The 22885-nt window shown below is 40.0% G+C and overlaps 1 protein-coding gene across 1 annotated transcript in view; it reads left to right on the top strand.

The window, feature by feature from the left end:
* The window catches only part of LOC126258184 (ARF GTPase-activating protein GIT1), a 311125-nt gene that overhangs the window by 108617 nt on the left and 179623 nt on the right, over window positions 1-22885 (top strand). Inside the window, exons 5-6 of the mRNA XM_049955621.1 lie at window positions 20338-20527; window positions 22587-22659. Coding sequence (XP_049811578.1) covers window positions 20338-20527; window positions 22587-22659 — 263 coding nt within the window. The remainder of the gene's footprint in view (window positions 1-20337; window positions 20528-22586; window positions 22660-22885) is intronic.

The raw sequence follows: 22885 nt of genomic DNA, 5'->3' as shown, positions 1-22885 counted from the left end.
GTGTGTGTGTGTGTGTGTGTGTGTGTGTGTGTGTAGGTTTAAACAGTTTCATGTTTTTGCCATGTATAGTTATTACAATGTATTCATTTGACCTAAGTTCATTCATTTTGTTACATTTGTGATTCTGTGCATTGATTTTCTCTTCATTGAACATTCTGTTGGTCACTGCTGAAGTTTTAAATGTCCATAACTTCACCTTTACTGGAAATACCTGAAAACTAAGAAATAAAGAGAGAGCAAATTTGAGATTATGATAAGACATATCCAGATTAAGTATGGGAACTCTAAGACAGTGTTACAAATTCTTCATTATGAATTATTGAATGAAGAGAAATCAAGCCAGTGCAATAAAGTCACAAATAAAACAATGTGAATGACAATTACAGTTATTTAACATGTCAAAATCTAAAAATCTTCGAATATTTATACATGTTGTCATCTGTAGCACGAATCCCACCAAACATACTACACATTTACATTGCATAACTGAGTTATTGTGTAGACAATGTGCATGAGTAGTGCATGTTGTGTGATTTATGTTGAAGCAGTTAACAATGTCAAAAGACCCATCATATGGGTGTCATGGTGAGGTGTAGACACAGGGTTACCACAAGTTCTGGAAATAAGGGAATATCTGGGAATTTCCAACATGTCAGGGAATTTGGGGAAATATCAGGGAAATCTGGAAAAAAGAACTGGATTCCCCCCTCCCCCCTCAGCAGATGAAATGGTTTGTTTTCTGAGATGTCATGCATTGCTGCTGGCTGGGCGCAGTGGAGTACATGCATCACTTCCTTACTCCCTCATTCCTACTGCTTCCCCCCTTCCTACCACTCCCCTCAGCTTGCAGTCAGTGCTGCCACCACTTCTTGCTGCTAGCCTAGCAGGGATCTGATTCTCAGAGACCGTAGCGTCCAGAGACGGCAGTCTTGTGCACGAGTTGTGTCTGAATGTTTGTGTGCCCTCACTTTCTCACAAAATTTGGTTGTGTGGGTGTGATTGTCTTTTCTACGAGGGTGGCTTGTTGTCTTTTCTACGAGGGTGGCTTGAAAAGTTCTAGGAACAGAATAGAAAATAAGTACTTACATTGCTGAAGCTTTTTTTGTTTTTCAGTGTAGTCTCCTTGTAATTAATGCACTTGGTCCAACAATGCTCCTCTGCCTTGATCCCATGTCAAAAATGAGTTTCCTCCGGGCTTGCAAAGTAGGTGTCAACTCCGGCTATCAATTCTTCGTTTGAAGTGAATCTTCATTCAGCAAGAAAAATTTTCGGTTTTGGGAAGAGACAGAAGTCTGACAGAGCCATATAAGGTGAATAAGGCGAATGTGGCAACAATTAATACCTTAGTTAGCGTAATTTTGCCGTAGTGATGGCACATGTGTGCGGGCGTGCCTTGTCCCAATAGAAGATGACTTTCTTCCTTGCTAAACCTGGCCTTTTTTCACGTATCTTTTGTTGCAATTTGTCCAGGAGGTTAGCATAGTACTCTCCAGTAATGGTTTGTCCAGTGGGGAGATAATGTACGAACAGAATCCCCTTCGCATCCCAGAATACTCATGCCATGACCTTTCCCGTCGACGGAGTTATCTTTGCTTTCTTTGGTGGCGGAGAATCAGCAAGCTTCCATTGCTTTTACTGTTGTTTTGTCTTTGGGGTATAGTAGTGCACCCGTTTCACCCGTGGTCACAAACTGGTGCAAAAAAGTGTTTGTTTCTCCTAAAACAGGTAAAACATTGGTCCAATATGTCCATTCTCATGCATTTTTGATCCAGCATCAAGAGTCGCAGCACCCATCTTGCAGATAATTTTTTCATTTCTAATTCTTCAATTAAAATGTGATATACCCTTTTGAGATGACATCTGCCAAGTGTGAGGAATTTCATGCACTTTCAATCAGCAGTCCTCCATGCCCATTTTGTGCACTTTTGCAACGATTTCTGCAATAGTGACACATCTTGGCTGAACACTGTGCGGATCATCATCTAATCTTTTCCGACTAAATTTAAATTCATTTGCCCACTTGCAAACAGTTGAATATGAAGGAGCAGAGTCCCTCAGTGCATTCTGGAAATTGACATAATGTCCTTTGCTTTCATACCTTTCTTTACGAAGTATTTAATCACTGCTCGAATCCCGTTTCCCACCTCCCATCCCCCCTCCCCCATCTTCACAAATCACTGTGCGGGAACAGCAGAAGAGCCGCGTCATCACCACAGCTCTCTTCCAAGAGCACTGACATGACATGGGTTTACGGGCAACAGTCCTGGCGCTAACACTGACCTCTTGTGATGATTCCGAGAACTTTTCGAGCCACCCTCGTACGTGCCTGTCAACAGCTCAGTGATCATCTTTATGATGAGTTGCTACTTGTCCTCATTATTATTGATCCTCAGAGTAATCGCACAAGTTATCTGTTGCATGGATTGATGACTGTGGTCTCATTTCATCGTTTCCCACTAATGAGCCGGCATTGCCCACTGGATCTAGTGCCATCGATCTGCCTCCAGACTGGGTTGTTTGTGTGAGGCATAATGTAGCGGATTTTTGTGATTTATCCATGGAACCAGGAGTGCAGTGCTCCTCAGCAGGCCAGATGCTGTGTGTGGTGTATTTCAGAAATTGTGACTTTCCCACACAAGTACATTGTACAGTGTCGTGTTTTATAGACATTTTATTTATTCTAATAATTTTGGCACTTTGAAAGTAGTTTATATATTAAAAAGTATGAATGATAAGAAGAAGAAGAAAATTATGGCAGTCACTGGCAGTTTGTTTGCTACGTACTCATATATTTCTCGAAAGAAAAATCACACAATACCTGTAAAATAATAGACATTAACAGAGGCTAATAACTGACAAATATGAACATAGTAGAACAAACATTTTATTGGCGGTCACCTATGGTGTTGGTTTATACAATTCTTCCCCATCTTATACACTTCTTTCAGGAGGCCTACTTTTTTCTTAGGTTATTTCTGAAATTAGTGAATGTACTTTAAATGTGTCTCACGACTTCAAGGAACAGCGTAATTTTGTCTCCAAATGCTTTTCATTTTATTGAAATAAAACAACACCAGTGGTCTTAAAGAAACAGATATACTATTTGGCTGGATTTATTGCTTTCTCCATCTAACAACAGTTTGTTACAAAATATGTTGATGTTAGTACTTACGATTTTTGCTTACATCAGGAAATGCCGCCTGCTTGCAAGGTTCTTCCCCCCCTCCCACCACGCCCCAATTATTCCCTCGTTTGGCTCTATTGTTTGTTGTACCGTAGCTTCAAAGACAGATTTAATTTATCTTCAGTTGTTATAATGCTGTTATGGACAATATGGTCACACAATCAAAGAATTTTTTTGTGAAACTTCATTTCAAATTGTGTAGCTTAGTCTTTATAACAATACAGTTGGAATTTCATCTAGAAATTTTTCAACTATGTCTTTGTTCGTCCAATTTTTTACATTCTTGTTTGTTTAATGTTCATGTGTCACTTTCACAAACAACGTATTTCATGATACAGTTGTATGTTTTTCGAGGTGATCATTGGTCCAACCCTTTCATTATATTTGTAACAACTAAAACTTGCTATCTCTTGAAAACCACTCACTCAGAAGTGGCAGATTTCGAGTAACAGATACATTTCTCTTGTTTCCTTGTTAAAATGTACTTCCTTTGGCAAAACAAGGTGGACTTTCCACAATGTCACCTCACTAATATCTTAATGCACTTGCACTTGTGACAGAATCCTAAAATAGTGGTTTATTAAACAACCAAATGTGGTCAGCTCAGGTCAGAAGTTTAGGAAAAAGTTTTTCAATATAAAAACAAACATTTAGTTTCTTAACTTATCTTGTTGCAAAGCCACATGAATTCTCATTTCAGCAGCTATCGAAGACTTACAAAAATTGCATCATTCAATTACTTAAGTCTAGATTTATTTGTACGAGGGTAATCCCAAAAGTAAGTTCCAGTATTTTTTTTAAAGTATGTAGACCTGTTTATTTCTACAATGGTTTACATCAGCTTACAGCTCAAACATTTAGCTATTTTTTGACATAATCACCATTTCTGTTGATGCATTTGTAGACGCTGTGGCAGTTTTTGTATACCCGTGTCATACCAGCTCGCCGCCATGCTGTTAAGAAAGTTATGAACCTCTTCTTTCACCTGGTAGTCGGAGCTGAATCGCTGGGACCACAATTAATGCTGACAGGTGCTGTGAGACTCTGAAAAAACTCAAACGGGCAGTCCAGAACCGGAGAAGAGGAATGGTGAGCAAGGGCGTACCATTTCTCCATGACAATGATCACCCACACATCGCTTGGCAAACCGTTCTTCTCCTGCAACAGTTTCAGTGGAACACAATCACCCACCCACCCTACAGTACTGACATCGCGCCCAGTGACTATAACGTGTTCCCTATGTTAAAAGAACATTTGGCCGGAAAGCGATTCAGCTCTGACGACGAGGGAATCTAAGGGATTCATAACTTTCTGAACAGCATGGTGGTGAGCTGGTATGACATGAGCATACAAAAACTGCCACGAAGTCCAAAAAAATTCACTGACAGAAATGGTGGTTATGTTGAAAAATAGCTAAATGTTCAAGCTGTAAACTGATGCAAACCATTCTAGAAATAAACAGGTCTATGTACTTATAAAAAAATACGAGACCTTACTTTTGGGATTACCCTCGTATAATATGGTAGACATGAAAATTCCTTGTTCTTATCATGTAGAAAAATAATTAAATATTTCCATGCTACCATTTGCCAAAATTTCATTTAGATAAACTGGGGCCGATTTGGAGACATGAGGGATGCTGTGAATATTTTATTCTCACATTCTGTGGCTATAGTCTAAAGACCTCCACAAACACACAGGCAGGGGGTGCAGGTATCAACGAACCTGCCACAAATATCTGGAAAATCCATTATTTGTGTAGCAAGTCTCCTTCGACGGCACACCACTTTTGATAATAGCAGGAGTGTTGTCCTCGTTCATCTGGGCAGCCCTCACAGTATTCTAGTAGTATATCATGGTGAAACCAAGCAAGGTGAAATGAAATGCTGTGAATGGCTGAATGACTAGAGGTGTGAGAGCATCAGGGCCCACAAGACATTAGAATTGCTGGCATATTGCACAATATGCAGCAAGTCTTTTGCTCTCAGCAGTGTGGGAAAAATGACCATAATCAGTCATGTGGAGGGAGCTAAACACTCAGAGGCAGTGACAGCAGGCATTCGTCTTTTTCGTCAGTCCATGGTAAGTGAAGTGCTACTATTGTTAAGTGATGCATAGACTCTTAAACAACAAAAACAATCAATTATTGACAAAATTATTTAATTAGATAGATAAAAAAATCTACTCACCAACCAGTGGCAGAACACAAGCATAAGAGTCAGTTGTAATTGGCAAGCTTTCGAAGCCGTGGCTCCTTCTTCAGGAAGCAGGGTTGAAGAAAAAGGACTGGAGAGGTCTAGAAAAAGCGGTAGATTTCAGGAAAGTCACCCAGTACCTTGGGTAAGGGGGACTTACCATATGGAATTAGAAGGGAAGAGTCTTGCAGTCCCCAACAACCAGTCTTTTCTTCTAATCCCTTACAGTAAGTCTCCCCTGACCCAAGGTTCTTTACCAAAATCTACCCCTTTTACTAGACCTCTCTAGTCCTTTTCCTTCACCCCTCTTCCTTTCTCTTCAACCCTTCTACCTGAACAAGAAGCCACTTGCTTCGAAGGCTTGCCAATTGCAACTGTTTTTTATACGTGAGTTCTTCTGTCGCTTGGTGAGTAGGTTTTTTTATCTATCTAATTAAATAATAGACTCTTAAAAGCTGCATGTCATCTCACTGACCTTAGTGGGATTTTATTTTTGATAGCTGCATTGGTTTTTTACCTTGCCGTTTTGGTGATGCATTAGGCTATAAAAGGGTATTCCAATAATGCTTTAAAATGTAGGTGAGGAGAACAGGAATATCGGGTGAGGTGAGAAACCTTGATAACATGGTGGCATTTTTGACATACCATTGCGCATCTTGATGTAACCTATCTTATCTAATGTCAATTTTTGGCATTCGCTGTGGAAACTTGCCACTGGTTTTTCAGTGAAGAGGGAGGATTGGCAAGGTACGCCTCACCGCCCTGCTTTCCCAATGTTTCTGTTCTTCTTGCTTCCTCTTTTAGACAAAGGGGTTGATTTCATTGACCCTTCCTTAATCTCACTTGCATTCTGAAACCGGACATACCCATCTATTGACAACTGCCGTTCTTCCACTGATGGTACATACCAACCTACTCTCCTGATTTAGGTGGGAGACTCCAGATTTTCAGCTTTTTCTCTGACCTCCCGATTATTTCATTACTTCTCCTGATTTTTTTAGCTAATGGTCATCAAACCTAAGATGATTGTTTTGAAAACCCATCATTTCAGTTTGTGGCCAATTGTGGAAAGTCTTTCGGTTATTAGTCTTTTTAATCGCTGTGCTTCTCCGAGTTTACAGAAATCAGAAAGTTGTGCATGACATTTCATAGATTGTACTTTTTTCTCTTTCCTGCAGATTTTTGTTGAATGTGTTCTTGTATTGCTCATGTTTTGTGCTCTGTTTGAACTTGTATTTGTGTGTTGCCACTGTGCTGGTGCTGCCAAGTTTGTGGTGTTCCCACTAAATCTGGTTGTTTTGAACACCTGCCCAGTGGCTAGTGGGAATTAAGATAGAGATTAAACATATCAGGGTGGTATTATGGTAAAATTACTTTTAAAAATCACTTGATCCATTCAACACACAGAAAAGAGCAGTATTTTATTTATTAACGTCTATTAGCTCTGGAATTTTTAGCAACCAGACGTTTATAATACATGGTATTCTATCTTCGTTCCTGTATTGTTATGTGTTCCAGTATTAATAAATCTGTAGCTGCCTGCATTGAGCACACCTATAATCGTCGTCGTCGTCTCACTTTGTTAGCACAATATGCCGACATACAAGCCATTGTGGTAAAAAAAAAAACACATCATCTGCAGCACCCTAAACAAAAATACCTTTCAAAATGATAACAGAGGGTTCCCTTGCATTTTCGTCATTGTGCAATATCATCATGTGGTCACTTAAGTGAGTTGTATGTGAGTAAATTCAGAGAATGAAGTTGTCAGAAAACTTCAAATACATAGAACAAACATAGTGCAGTGATGAAACATGTACTAAGCCCCTATTTTGTGGAAAATTTGTGGCAAGACATCAGTGACAGAATGTGTATAACGTTGTAATTGATGAACCAACTGACAGTAGCATGGCCAAATTTCGGGAATAACATTACTTACAGTGTTGCAATCAATGCAATCATTTCAATATTTTTTAAATCAACTAACCTCAAACATTTCATTCTGTTTTCGTGGAGCAATATTGCAACAATTTCCGTGCATTATTGTGTCAAGGAAAGATCCGTTATTTGCATTACATAATCTTTATGTAAGTGCCTGGCAGAGGGTTCATCATATCATTTTCAGTTACTTCTTTACCATTCTGCCTCGAATGACATGCAGGAAGAACAAGAGACCTAAATCTTTCTGTTCACACTTTGGTTTATTTTATTATGATATTACTTTCTCCCTGTGCAGGTGCGGATAAACAAAATATTTCTGCTTTCTGGAGAATGTGATTGAAACTTCATTAATAGCTCTTGTCACAGAAAAAAAGCCTTTGTTTGAATTATTGCTACTCGAACTTGTGTATCATTATAATGGCACGCTCTCCTCTATATTGCGATAATACAAAACGAATTGCCCTTCTTTGGACTTTTTCGATGTTCCCCATCAATCCTATATCGCAAGGACCCGTACTGTGCAGCAGTACTCCAGCAGTGGGTGGACGAACAAGTGCAGTGCAGGCAGTCCCTTTAGTAGATTTGCTGGATCTTCTAAGTGTTCTACAAACAAAGCACAATCTTTGGTTTGCCTTCCCCACACATTATCTTTGCGGTCTTTCCAATTAAAGTTGTTCGTAATTGTAGTTCCTAGGTATTTAGTTGAATTGACAGCCTTGAGACTCGTGCAATTTATGGTCTAAGCAAAATTTGACAGCTTTCTTTTAGTACCTGTGTGGATAACCTCACACTTTTCTTTATTTAGGGTCAATTGCCACTTTTCACAGCATACAGATATCTTATCTTTGTTGATGTGACATTTGTACGTCACATGTTGGAAAAAATGATTTTCAAATCACCGAGAAAATGTTAACTTTGTGACTAATAAAGAAAAAAGAAATTGAAATTTGGTGTTAGAATCCTTTACATCGTTATGTACATATATCATTGTTTACATCACTTACAATTTGCCAGTTAATTGCACTGACCATGCAAATGACCTGTTCAAGAAAATCTTACTGGATAGCAATGTAGCAAAAAAATACAGCTCTGCAAGAACAAAAACCGCCACAGTCGTAGGAGAAATGGTCAAAAAACATCCCAACTTAGTATTGCAGTTGAATTATGCTACGATAATGAATATGGAATTGACCCATTGGTTAGTTTCAGTTTCTTTATTTGTATTTTTATAGCCTTTATATATCTTTTTGATGTCAAGGGAAAAGACTCTCATGGACTGTGCGGCTGGTCCCGGCGGAGGTTCGAGTTCTCCCTCGGGCATGGGTGTGTGTGTTTGTCATTAGGATAATTTAGGTTAAGTAGTGTGTAAGCTTAGGGACTGATGACCTTAGCAGTTAAGCCCCATAAGATTTCACACACATTTGAACATTTTGAAAAGACTCTCATCAGTTGTCTCGGGACTATACTGAAAATGAACTGCAATTTTTGATCACCCGTATCTCCTCATTTTTTTGAACTACATCTCCCGATTTTTTTTATTTTAAAGGTTGGCAAGTATACAGCCACGACAGCAGCTAAAACACCTAATTGGGCATCATCATTTGTTGCAGGTCGTGGTTGACGTTTCACATGTGGCTGAACTCTTCCTCTTTCCTTAAATAACGTAACTATCTGGCAAACGGTCCGGACACTTGGATGATGTCGTTCAGGATACTGAGCAGCATACATAGCACACGCCCGTTGGGCATTTTGATCACAATAGCCATACATCAACACGATATCTACCTTTTACGCAATTGGTAAATGGTCCATTTTCACACGGGTAATGTATCACAAAACAAATACCATCCGCAGTGGTGGAATGTTACGTGATACCACATAGTTACACGTTTGTGACTATTACAGCGCCATCTATCACAAAGCAAAAAAAAAGTGCTCCAACTAAAACATTCACATTTCCTTACATACTACACGAATATGTAATAAAAAATGGGGGTTCCTATTTAAAAAAAAATAAAAAACACACAATCGAAATCCGTTTGACCTGTGGCAGCGCCATCTAGCGGGCCAGCCACAGCGCCATCTGGTTTTCCCCTTCAAGCTAGACGAGTACTGGCAGAAGTAAAGCTGTGACAATGGGGCGTGAGTCGTGCTTGGGTAGCTCAGTTGGTAGAGCACTTGCCCGCGAAAGGCAAAGGTCCCGAGTTCGAGTCTCGGTCTGGCACACAGTTTTAATCTGCCAGGAGGTTTCATATCAGCGCATACTCCGCTGTAGAGTGAAAATCTCATTCTAGACGAGTTTTGTTCTTTGTAGTTTTGTCGTTTGATGCTTATTTCGTGAGATATTTAGCCCGGTCACTATCAATGGACCACCCTGTATAGTATCACAAGGGTCAAGTCATCATCTTATTCAGGTATTTGGTTGTTTTCATGGTGCTGGTACTTCCAGATCATGCTCCCTTTTGTCTAGCAAGATAACTGGACATAATGAAAATGCTCGCTTGACATTTCATCAGATAGCAGTGGCTGGTGAATTGGAAAGCTTGCAGTTGGCAGTCAATTTGTTGACCTCCCAGCTGTAGCATCCTGGCATCACCTCCACCACTGCCACTAATGCTGCATCAACTAACAATTGTATTGTCACCTCCACAACTGTGACTAACACTGCATTGGCTAACAGTCCTATTTCAAATTTCCTGATTCAGTAAAATGTTAAAAGGGCGAAAATATTATGGACTTCACAGGCTGTCAAAAATCGTGTTTTGTTTTCTACTACAGCATAGCAGACTGCTTTGTTTCCGGTCATGTTCCTAACGATAATGTAGCTAGTAAGATGCAGCTTTGGCAGACCAAGACATCATTAAGTATTTTTCATGGGTTAGATCCTCACTTTAGGAAAAATATTCTTGGATATATTGAAGGGATATTCCTTTTGTAATCTGATTTGATGAGAGCCTTAACAAGGTGGCTGAGTTGCAGCAAATGGATATTGCGCTCAGATATTGGCACAGAGTTAAAAAACATGTTGAAATGCACTGTTTTTATCTGCATTTTAAGGCCATGCCACTGCTGCCAATATGTAGGACGGTTTTAAGGTAGAAGCTTGTGACCAACATGCTTCAGGTACCAACTGATGAACGTATTGTCAATTGGGCATTCTTGAAGGATTTGCATCTTGATCTGAAGAGTATTCATGGCGACAGTGCCTCAACTTTTATTGATATGGGATCTTATGGCCTTCATACAATTGATGAGAGTTTCAAGAATGCAGTCTTAGACAAACTGGGGCATTGTACCTTTTCTGAGATCGATTTATAATGTGTTGAAGAAAGTACCTGCAAGCTTTTGTGATCCAGTTGTGATAAATAGCAGCCCAAGACCTAGCAAGGCTAGAATCATGAATGCCTTGCAGAGATTCTCTTCACAGAATTTATTAAGTGCTAAGGAATGTGATAAAGTTGAGAAAGGAAATGTGCAACTTCTCGATAAGGAGATATTTTTGGATCTCTGTGCAAACTACAGTTAAAAATCAATTCTTTTTGGAGATACTTACTGGATGGTGATACCAACGGTCAGCATTTGTATAGCTTTCTTCAAAAGGTTCTCATTCTGAACCATGGTCAAGCTTTTGTAGAGCAATGTTTTTCCATTAAGAAAGGGTGTGTGATAGTCAACCAACAAATCAAGTCATTGGTAGCCATACATCAAGTACATGAAGGCCTGAAATCAGCTGGAAGTGTTTTTAGGATTGACGTTAACAAGAGAGTGATTCTGGACTATCGGAGCACTCGAGATCGTCATGGTGGGGCTTTAAAGCAGAAGCAACATAAAGAAGATGAAGCAGCTGGTATGATGCATTATCTTGCCTGGAAAGTTAAAAAATCCTATATGGTAGGATGAAAGTGTTACCAAATTATGAAATGTAATGAAAAATGTGACTGAAAAGACCTCTCTATATTTTGATGTTCATTTTGCCAGGCTTGTCAGGATATGGTGTTTTATACACTCTAGTTTGTGTCCATTTTTTCCCAACTCCCTTGTAATATTTAGTGCCAGAATCTTGACCATAGCAGACAGCCCAAACAATCCATGCTAATTTAGGGAAATAATGGCCAGGCATTTTATGTGCCAGATGCAGATTGCACATAAAAAAGAAAATTCATAAAGAAATTAGTTACAAAGTGTGTGACACAAATTGATGACAAAGTATTTCAAGCCATGTATCAAAAAAAATTCATTACTCCATTTCTATCAGTTGTGAAGGAACCTCGCAACCATATTGTGGATGAACCTCTTACTTCACAGCCTTTTCTTGCACTTGTTGTTACCCACATCACTACTTCAGTCTGTAGTGCCTATCTCAACTTTCCAAATTCTGTTGGAGTTCTAAGCGAGAGTGTAGGTTCATGTCCTAACCCAACAGACATTTGTAATCTGTCAGGAGGGTATGTTACAACTATAATCCTCTGTGCAAAGGCAGATGTATTCTGAAGAGTGGTTTTTGATGTCATATCTGCTGCAATATTTGTTCTCAACCCATCATTTGAAAAATGACCTATATAGTTTGAGACAAAACGAGATAGTCATAGATCAGCATTGTTAATGCAGTAGAGAATTGCCATTTCCAGCAATGTGGTACAAAGGATGTGTACTATAGTTCTGAAATCTACTCACCAAGTGGCAGCAGAACACACACATGAAAGGCTGTTGTGATAGGCAAGCTTTCGGAGCCAGTGGCTCCTTCTTCAGGCAGAAGGGTTGAAGAGGAAGGAAGAAGGATGAAGGAAAATAACTGGAGAGATCTAGGAAAAGGGGTAGATTTTGGGAAAGTCACCCAGAACCACATGTCAGGGAAGACTTACCATACGGGATGAGAAGGAAAGGCTGATTGTTGGGGTCTGCATTTGATGAGATTTAAAAACTCGAGAGCTTAAAGGTGGAAGACAGAGTAATATGCAAGACAGAGATTACTACTAAAACATCATGCCTGAAGTAATGAGAGTGAGAAGCTAAGTGAATTGTACATAAAAGAAGTGGGAGGGGGTGGTGAAAAATATACAGGAAAGATAATCAGAGATGTAGAAAACTAAAACGAAGTGAAGAAAAGCTGAGATGGAAGAACCTATCAACAAACAACAGTACTTACATTTTGACAGTTGCCATCCTTTCCATGTCAGACGTCCCGTCCCATACAGCCTTGGCATCCAAGGCAAACGTATTTGTTCTGATGCAGACTCTTTACAGCAGTACACTGTCATTCTCACCTCAGCCTTCACTACACCTAATTACTCAACCAGCCTACTTAAAAAGCAGATTTCCCAGGTGCACCCTTCTACCACCACCTATAATAGCCCTGTAACTGGCAAAAAATATACTATCAAAGGGAGAGCCACCTGCGAAATGACACGTCATATACCAGCTGTTATATAAACACTATTCAGCCTTCTACGTCGGCATGACTACCACCAAATTATCAATTAGGATGAATGGATATAGGCCGAGGGAATATACTGGCAACTCGCAATATCCTGTTGCAGAGCGTGCTCTACAACATGATATTCATGACCTTGGTGCCTGTGTCACCTCACGTGCCATCTGGATTCTTCCCTCAGACACCAGTTTCTCAGAACACCGCAGATGGGAACCAGCACTACATCCACCTCTCCTTAAGTACATGAATTTCTTCTGTCTCAGGTTTTCTTCACTGTAACTACTCTTTGTGTCACTCCGTTTTAGTTTTCTACATATTTCATTGTCTTTCCCGTCTAGTTTTCACCGCCCTCTCCCACCTCTATTACGTACAATGCACAATGCTTTAGTAGTAATCTCTGTCTTGCATATTACCCTGTCTTCCATCTTAAAACACTCAGGTTTTCAAATCTCATCCAATGCAGTCCCCAACAATCAGTCTTTCCTTGTCATCCCGTACCGTAAGTCACCACTGATCTGCGGTGCTGGATGACTTTCCCAAGACCTACCCCTTTTCGTAGACCTCTCCAGTCCTTTTGCTTCACCCCTCTTCCTTCCCCTTCAGTCCTTCTGCCTGAAGAAGGAGCCACTGGCTCTGAAAACTTGCCTATCACAACAGTCTTTTGCATGTGTTTCCTGCCACCGCTTCGTGAGTAGATTTTTTATCTGTCCAATTAAATAATTTTATCAATAATTGATTGTTTTGGTTGTACTATAGTTATGATTTGAATTGTTGTTAAAAACTCTTTACTTTCTTCCTTAACAACTTTTCAGATACCGTTTGTATGATATTGAGCAGGTAATTCAGTATTTGCTAAAATTACCTTCAAGTACAAATTTTAAATTTCTATTCATGCACCTAATAAAATGTGATAACCCTTGTATACAAAGGATGAAGAATTTAAGACTGAATATAAAGCCTGAGTCTTTTGATTGCTCATTTTGTACATGCAGTGTGTTCTCTCACAGCTTATAATTTTTTTTGAATTTTACATGAAAGGATTGAAAGTGTCACCCAATTTGCTGAAAATTACTGAACTTTCGTGTATTGTAACACCTAATTAAAAGGCAAAACTTCTGTTTGGTTTTCATTTAATCATAAGATTGTCAGTGCTTTAGATATGAAAGCAGTTTTGACAAACTTCAAATTTGTTATTGATTTTTATCTGATGAACAGTTTTCTGGCCGGCTGTTGTGGCCGAGTGGTTCTAGGCGCTTCAGTCCGGAACCGCGCTGCTGCTATGGTCGCAGGTTCAAATCCTGCCTCGGGCATGGATGTGTGTGATGTCCTTAGGTTAGTTAGGTTTAAGTAGTTCTAAGTCTAGGGGACTGATGAGCTTGTGAGGAAATTGGGGAATTTCATTTGGGGGCAACCCTGATACATTTCTGAATGTTTTTGAAGTTTGATATGTGCTACAAATATGGTATCATTTTAAAAATTGTGGGTACATCAAGCAGAAAACTAGTTCTAAATCCCATCACTGCAGAGATACCTGTCACAGACATTAATAGTTTGCTATCAGAGGAAGTAAGTGAGATAGTTCTAAGACTAAAGAAAAAATGGATATTGTAATTGACTGATAAAGCTAGTATATGGAAATCACATTAAGCATGTATATTTTAGGTTCTTAACATGCCCTTTTTAGAAGCTGCTAGAGGGTATGTACATCTACATTCATTCTCTGCAGACTATTGTGAAGTGCTTGGCAGAGGGTACATCCCTTTGTATCATTTATTAGGGTTTCTTTCTTTATGTATAGAGTGCAGGAAGAATGATTTTTCGAATGCCTCTGTGTATGCTGTAATTATTCCAATCTTTTCTTCATGGTCCCTATGTAAGTGATATGCAGGGGAATTGTAGTATATTCCTAGTCAGCATTTAAAGCCGGTTCTGGAAACTTTGTTAATAGATTTTCTCGTTATAGTTTATGTCTATCTTAAAGAGTCTTCCAGTTCTGTTCCTTCAATATCTGTGTGATAATCTCCTACGGATCAAACAAACCTGTGACCATTCATGCTGCCCTTCTCTGTATATGTTCAGTATCCGCTAGTAGTCCTATTTGGTACAAGCCACACCCACTTCAACAATATTCTAGAACCAGTTGCATGAGTGATTTGTAATCGATCTCCTTGGTTGACTGATTGCACTCCTCCAGTATTCTACCAATACTAGACTGAGCCTCTGTGATCATGCCATTTCATGTACCTACAAAGTGTTACAGCCAGGTATTTGTACAAGTTGGCCAAGTCCAACAGTGACTGACCGATAACTAACTTCTGTTGCAGATATTACCCTTAAAAATATGGGACTGGAAAGTCATTGGAATGTACGAAATGGAAGCAATAAAAATAACACATCACTGTTATATGAGCTATTGAGTTTCTGACAGGCACGGAAACAAAACTGGAACCATTGCTAAGCTTTCAGCGCTTCATTGGAGCTAGCTAGTACATATACACTTACACCAGTACAGCAACATTGTCTTGGCTGACCACACTGTCTTGATGCTGCAGCTTGACTGGAAAGTAATCAGATAAGACAATGTAGCCTCTCATGTGAATGTGTATTCTGTGTTAGTTAGGTCTGAAAGAGGACATTGACTCAGTGCCTCATCTATATGCTAAATCTTGCCTTAATCTAGTAAAGAACTGTAACTGCAAATATTGCAGGTATAATATGTGGAAGTGTGGTTTTAAACCATAAAGTTGATTTCCCTGTGTAAACTTTAACCAGGAACATTGAAGTTACCACTTGTCATCTTCCACTGCTCACAACCTTTAGAAGAGACTTTGTCAAATGTCTCTTGTCTTCCCACATACCTCCAAACCCTGCCTTGGAGACCTGCTATATTTATCATCCCCTCAGAAATTTCCTCTCACTACCATACAGAATTGAGAACCTAGATAGACCCACAACAGTCATTAACCTCTCCTCCAAAAGCCTCAGTCCCACAGAAGTATCAGTCCTTTCCAAATCCCTGGCCTTTTGCCACATCCCTAAATTCAGTCATGCTGGGCTTGTTAAAGACATTCTCCCCTTCTCCTGGTCCTTACAACAGAAACACTTTTTCCCCATGCACCCTGCAGAGTCAGACTTAATTTAAAAGTAACATTGAATCCTGCCTGACTCACTTCACTATTCCACTCAAGAATAATCTACCCTTACTGTCTCCAAATCACCCTCTGTTAACTATCCAGAATTTCCTAACCTCTCCTCACCATAATTCCCCAAATCACTCAACATGGAAAACAAACTTACATCTGCAGAAAGAACTGCAACACCACATCAAATCTGATCCCCCCCTCATAATCATACCTACTAAGGGCTTCGTCACTCTTGTTTACAAGCTGCAGGACTCTTTTTGAAGGCACCTTCTTCTTCTTCTTCTTCTTCTTCTTCTTCTTCTTCAGTGCATCTGTCTTATGACAGGTTTAATCTAGATGCTGCCCATTATGTCCTTTTCTGAGTATCACCTTTCATGTGTTTGTATGTTGGTCATCCATCATTGCAATTCTCTTCGTACCTCCTCCTCTTATCCCTTTTACATTTCCCTCTATAATTCTTTGTTGAAAACACTTCCTACGCAGTTTATGACTCAACCAAGATATTTTCCTCTTGCTGATCATTTCCAATATTATTCTTCCCCTGTTTCCTCCATTATATTTCTGTTCTTAAGCCTGTTAATCCACTTCACATTAAGTGTTCTTCTCCATAGTTGCATTTCAGAACTTTCTAAATATCATTCGTCTTTCTTTTTAAATGTCCATGATTCCCTGCTGTGTAACTCTACATTCCACACAAAACATTTAGCAAATTTTTTCTTCAGCTCCATTGGATTTCTTGTAGATGTTAGTAACTGCTTCTCCTTTTAAAATGCTCTCTGTCCCGTAGATATACCCCTTCTTATTTCTTTTTTATGGCTTCCATTCCATGCTATTAATCTTCCAAGGTACGGAAAGGATTTTACTTATTCTATCTTTCTTCCATTTAAGAATGCTAACTGGAGCTTCCTTCTCGCTTATTCTCATCAGTTCTGTCTTTTCCATATTTATTCTCATTCTATCCTCATCATGCCTTCTTGCAGTACTCTTTAACATCTTCTGTAGCTCCTCTTCTGATTTCGCCAGGGCTGCTTGGTCATCTGTATATTTTACAGTCTCTATCCTTTCTGCTCCAGTTACAGTGTTCCTCGCATCCTCTTTGGCCTTACCTATTGATTCTTGTCCTCATAAGTTGAGTAACTTCAGTGAAAGTGAACTTTCTTGCCATAAGCTCATCCCTTCCATTCCTACTCTCACTTTCTGCTTTTCATCCACAACCTTTATTAACCTTCTATCTTTTCAGACTATACTAACATCACTTAAAATTCTCAGTAGTATACTCCAGTCGACTATTGAAAGCCTTCTCCCTGTCAATAAAACAAATGTACACCTCCTTGTTCATTTCTGTCACGCTTTCTGCAGTCATCAAACGCTAAAAAATCCAGGATGGAATAATGACAATATTATGAAGAAGATAGATTGCTACTTGCCATATAACAGAGATGCTGAATTGCAGACAGTCACAGCAAAAATACTACCAAACACGTAAGCTTTCAGTTGGAAGGCCTTCTTCTTAAATAGACCCCCCCCCCCCCCACACACACACACGCTCTCACACTCACTCACAAACTCGGCTCATACACACACATGACCAATGTCTTCGGCTGGCCTCAGCAGTGAGAGACTGTTATTGTGTGTGTGTGTGTGTGTGTGTGTGTGTGTGTGTGTGTGTGTGTGTGTGTGTGTGTGTGTTGTCTATTTGAGAAGAAGGCCTTCTGGTTGAAAGCTTAAGTGTTATGCCTGCTTGCTACTCACCTCCACTATAAAGTGAGTAACAATTTCTCCAGTTATCCTCAGTCTATAGCATCTCTTTTTCCTTTACACTTTCTGAACCCATATTGGTCTATCCCAGTATTTTCCTCAATTTACTTTTCAATCCTATTCAGTATGACTCACTTTAGAATGTGACTAATATAACTAATTGTCCTATAATCTTTGCATTCTTTTGTGCACTTTTAGGTAAAGTTACTAGAATGGTCTTCAGTAAATCTTGAGGACAAATTCCTCTGTCATAAATTCTGTTTACTACCTCAGTCAGTTCGGCTATTGAATGTGGACCCAAGACCCTCAGTACCTCAGATAGTATTTTATCACAGGCCAATGCTTTCTTTTCCTGGCACTCCTGAATTACTTTCTCCAATTTGCATTTCAGTATCTTAGGACCTCGGTCTTCTTTATTCTTTCCCCTTTCTTCTTCCAAGACCAGTCTGGTACTATTTGACTCTGCACTGCGTAACTCTTCCACATAATCCATCCAAACTTTCTTCTCCTCCTTTGCTATTCATACTATCTTCTTTCCATGTTTGTGTAAAATTCCTTGTTTGCTTATTTTCCTTACTTCTCTTCTTGTTAAGGATTTCACTGTTTTGTACATCTCTTCCAATTTTCCTTTCTTTTCCATTTCTTTTATTTTCTCACATTGTTTTCTCACCCAAATGCTCTCTAGCCTCGTCAGTTAAGTTTCTTAGTTCATAGTTAGTTTCTTGCACTGTCTTCTGCCTTCTTCTGCATTATCGTTTTTCCATTTTCTGCACTCATCCTTTTTTTTTTTCAACATACTTCCTATTATCCTTTTTTTCCTATTTCTTGTTGATTTTCAACTCTGCAATTTCTATCTTGAATCCCTGTAACTTTGTATTTCTAATGGTATTCTGCTCTTCAGTGACCTCTACACTTCTCCTTATATTTTCCAATTTATTTTCAACATAGTTGACAGATATCTTTCATAAAGTTATCGTTCTTCAATTTCTCAACATCCCATTTCTTCATCTGTTGTCTTTCTGTAATATGCTTTAATCTTTGCCTAATACCTGCTATGAATAATTTGTGATCTGTATCAGCATCTCCACTTCAAATAGTTTTTGCCTTTTTAACACTGTTTTTGAATCTCTGGTTGATAATAGCAAAGTATATTTGATATCTGGCAGTGTCACCTGGAGCTTTCCATGTGTACAGTCTTTGTTGACAGTGCTTAAACTAAGTGTCAGCAATCTAGAGATCAAATCATTTACAGAAGGTTATCAGTTTTTCTCCCCTGGTTCAGATTCGGTGATGACATCTTCAAGATCTACACTAAGAGCGAAGACACCCTATTCACATACTTCAAGAACCTCAGTACCTCCCCCCCCCCCTCCCAGCTGCTTCATTGGAGCCTCCTCAACGTAACAAACCACCTTCCTTGATGTCATCCTCTATATCAATAATGGCCTCAGCAGGACCTTCATCCGCTTCAAATCTACCAACCACCAACAATACCTTGACTCTGGGAGCTGCCATCCATTTCACACCTAGGAGTCCATTCCATACCAACTAGTCACCCACAGTTGTTGCATTTGTAGTGATGTGCAGTCCTCCTCCAAATATTCCAAGGGTCTCACTGAGGCCTTCATCGACTAAAATTACTCTCCCAACCTCGCCCAGAAACAGATCTCCTGTGCCTTGTTGCACCAGTCTCCTACCAACTCCTTTCCACCCCCCAACCCCACATACCCACTGTTCGGCCACAAAGGAACACTCTTCAGTGACTCAGCAACACTGAAGACTGGAGCAACTGACTCACTTTCCTGCCAGGGTTTCGAGTACCTCTCATTGTGCCCTGAAATAAGAAATATCCTCCCCACCCCTCCCACAGTGGTCTTCCGTCATTCACCTAACCTATGCAGCATCCTTATCCATCCCTTCTCCACCCCTGTGTCCACCCCCTTGCCTCATGGCTCATATTCCTGCAATAGACATAGATGCAAGACTTGTCCCATACATCCTCTCACTATCACCTACCCCAGTTCTGTCACAGACATTTCCTACCCCATCAAAGGCAGGGCATCTGTGTTAGCAGCCATGTGATCTATTAAGCTGCAACCACTGTGCCACTTTCTACATGGGCATGGCAACAAGTGAGCTGTTTGTCCTCATGAATTGCTAAGATCATATTATGGCTAAGAGACAGTTGGACCACTCAGTTGCTGAACACGCTGCCCAACATGATGTGTTTCACCTTAATGACTTTTTCACAGCCTGTGACACCTGCATACTTCCCACAGCAATAGTTCCTGCACTGTGCAGCTGGGCACTCTTCCGACAATGTATCCTTTTGTTCCTGTAACCCCCTGGTCTCAACTTTCACCAGTCCCTGTCCTCCACCCACCTATCTCCTTCCCTGCTCCCACTCCAGCACTACATATTGCTTATATCCTGCCTGTGCACCTACTTAGTCCTGTCCCCTTCTCTACTTCTCTCCCCATTCCACCTCCTCCCCCCCCCCCTCCCCAGCATCTTGATGCTGCCCTGCCCTGCCCTGTCCTGTCTCCACAATATCCCTGCACACTCCCATAGGTAGCACTAGCATCTTCCCCAACCCCTACACTGCTGCACTTCCTCATCTCTGCCCTATGCCTCTGTATTACCCGTACTAACCAGCTTGAAGACACAATTTTTTATGTTCTGCAGGGCAGCAGGTCACAGAGATCTGGCAGAGAGGCTAGTGGAGTGCGCATATGAACTGACAGACCGTTTGGCTTACTACTTGTGCTCTCGTCGACCTGACCATGTGGCTGGTCAGCACTACATCATACCTGAGATGGCCGATCCACTTGAGCTCTCAGAACTGTCAAAAGTTGCCCGCAAAAAGCTGCAGCAGGTATGTTGACGAACAAATGTTGTATAGCCTGACAGTAATTTTCAAACAGAAAATTTTACTTGGGAAACCGTTGCAGCTGCCCAGTTTGTTTAAATAACCGTAAGTGCTACATTGAGTGACAACAATATATTATGATGTCCATAGTATTTTAGCATCTAACAGGAGGTCAAAATTTTTCTTTAACAATACTTTAAACTGCAAAACTGTCTGTAATTACTTGTTAGTTACAGACTTATTAGGCCTTTACACACTATAATGCTAATTGACGTGGCTGACTTCAAAATCTTAACAAAAAAAGTTAGTGTTTAATGATTTTCTGCATTGTTTTTAATGAAATGCAATTATTCTACTTAAACACAATGCAGCATATTCTCCACAATGCAGTGCATGGTTACAAACATGCTCACAATGCTGCACAGCACACGAATACAATGCCAAAGAGCTCAGATTTTTTGTGGAAACAACTAATGGGTATGCAACTAATATCTTTGAAATCTTCGGAGTCTTCGTGATGCTGTCTGCTAGAACTTAAAGAAGTTATTGTACTGTTGTAGCACAAAGCTGGAGGATCGTTTACTGTTAGTAGACTCTGTGTGATATTCCTGGATAAATAACCATTTCTATTCTTTAGGAATCATTGTTAAGCATGATTAAAACAGTTATGTTTTACGGAAACCAGAGGTCTTGCCATTCATCTTTGTGAAGAAGACAAAAACTTGTATGAAAACAGCTCAGCCCTAAAATTAGCAATCGTTGAATGAGATGGATGGGTCTTAAGTTAAAATGTTTGCTGGTATGCATGCATTATGGGAACTTTAACCCATCAAGTGATATTAGCTGGACTGAGCTAGTCATTCTTTGTGTATCAGGTTGTTGTTGGCAGTAGCTCCTTTGTCACTGCCACCATTGCAGAGACTGATGTGGTTTCTGCACCTGTTTAACTTAAAGGTCTAAAGACACTAAATGTTTTAAAGGGCCTTAGCTGCAGGTCATGCAAGTTCGTCAGATCTTCATATCACAGATGTTGTCCACAGTAAGGATACACTGGCAACAAGGTGCATATAAGCCCATTCCTGTTGCCAGACTCTATACTGAACCCTCTGTTCAGTGGCAGTTGGTCATGGTACACTAAGCCACACAACTTTTTGTGGCCACCCCACAGAAAGCACTGTATCTCAGAATACAGTTTTAAATTAATGTTTTTTTTTTAACTGAGCAATATGTTTCAGTGTATGCATGTTGCAGGAAAGTTCCTGTAGAATGTAAATACTTTTGAATTAAAGGATTCCACTTGCTGAAAAGCAGGCGTCAATCCCATGTAGCCCACTGTCACCACTCTCTCTTCCCAACAGTTTCCCCTTCCTCATCTCTGTCGCCCCTTCCCAATTCACATTGCTGCTCCTCGCTGGCCACTACAATCCTGCCAGCCGATATACATGCCGTCCTTCTTTCCTCGCATTCCTAGCCAGCAAACCAGCCACCTCTGCCCGAGCCATTAGTGACCCCCCCCCGCCCTAGCCCCCCTCCTGCTTCTAGCCTCCCTCTACCCCACCACAACTAGTTCACTTGAAAAACTATAGTGTTTACACTGTTAGTTCAGCAGGCACCACGTGGGTGCACAGGTGTGTGTGCGTGTGCGTTCTTGTTTCTACTCTAACCTGTCGAAGGATAGCTCAGAAAGTTAGCAATTTTCTTTCTTAACTATTGGCAATTCAACATTTCTGCTTTTTGGTGATTGGTCACCTCAAATCTGAAAGTATTTTGGGTTATACAGATGTATCTAAACTGCAGTGGCTGGAGGTTTGCTTGCCATATAAATACATAGTTCTCTCTGACACCTCTCCCTTCATCTTTGTCTCTGCTCTTGTCTTCACATCAGGCAGGCCATTCACATCCCGGAGTCTGACTGACATGCTCTTCCTTTTGATCTTTGCCAACCAATTGATGTTTCCTCATAATTTCACAGTTTTCTCAGTTCAGTTTTCATTTTGAGCTATATGTATTTTTTTTTACTTTTTTATTTATTTTTTTAAGCTAATGTACTCAATTTATTTTACAGCTGCCAAACCATGTATTTGAAGAGTTAGCAATGGATGTGTATGATGAAGTTGATAGAAGAGAAATAGATATGAGTAAGTAATAACATCACTTATAATGGATAAAATTAAAAATTAAAGTTACCTGTAGAATCACTGAAGGGCAGCAATAGCAACTATGATTATGGGAACACATGATAAACTCTAACCTTAAAGTTTCTTTCCTGAAGAATGTAGGTTAAACTGCAGGAAGAAGGCTCATAAGTTACTCGGTATACTGAGCTAGTTTTTAGTGTACATCACAAGAAAACACAGAAATGAA

Source organism: Schistocerca nitens, chromosome 1, assembly GCF_023898315.1.
Source record: "Schistocerca nitens isolate TAMUIC-IGC-003100 chromosome 1, iqSchNite1.1, whole genome shotgun sequence".
NCBI classification, from domain to species: Eukaryota; Metazoa; Arthropoda; class Insecta; order Orthoptera; family Acrididae; genus Schistocerca; species Schistocerca nitens.
The sequence above is the reverse complement of the archived record's forward strand: the minus strand, read 5'-3'. Positions and strand labels throughout refer to the sequence as shown.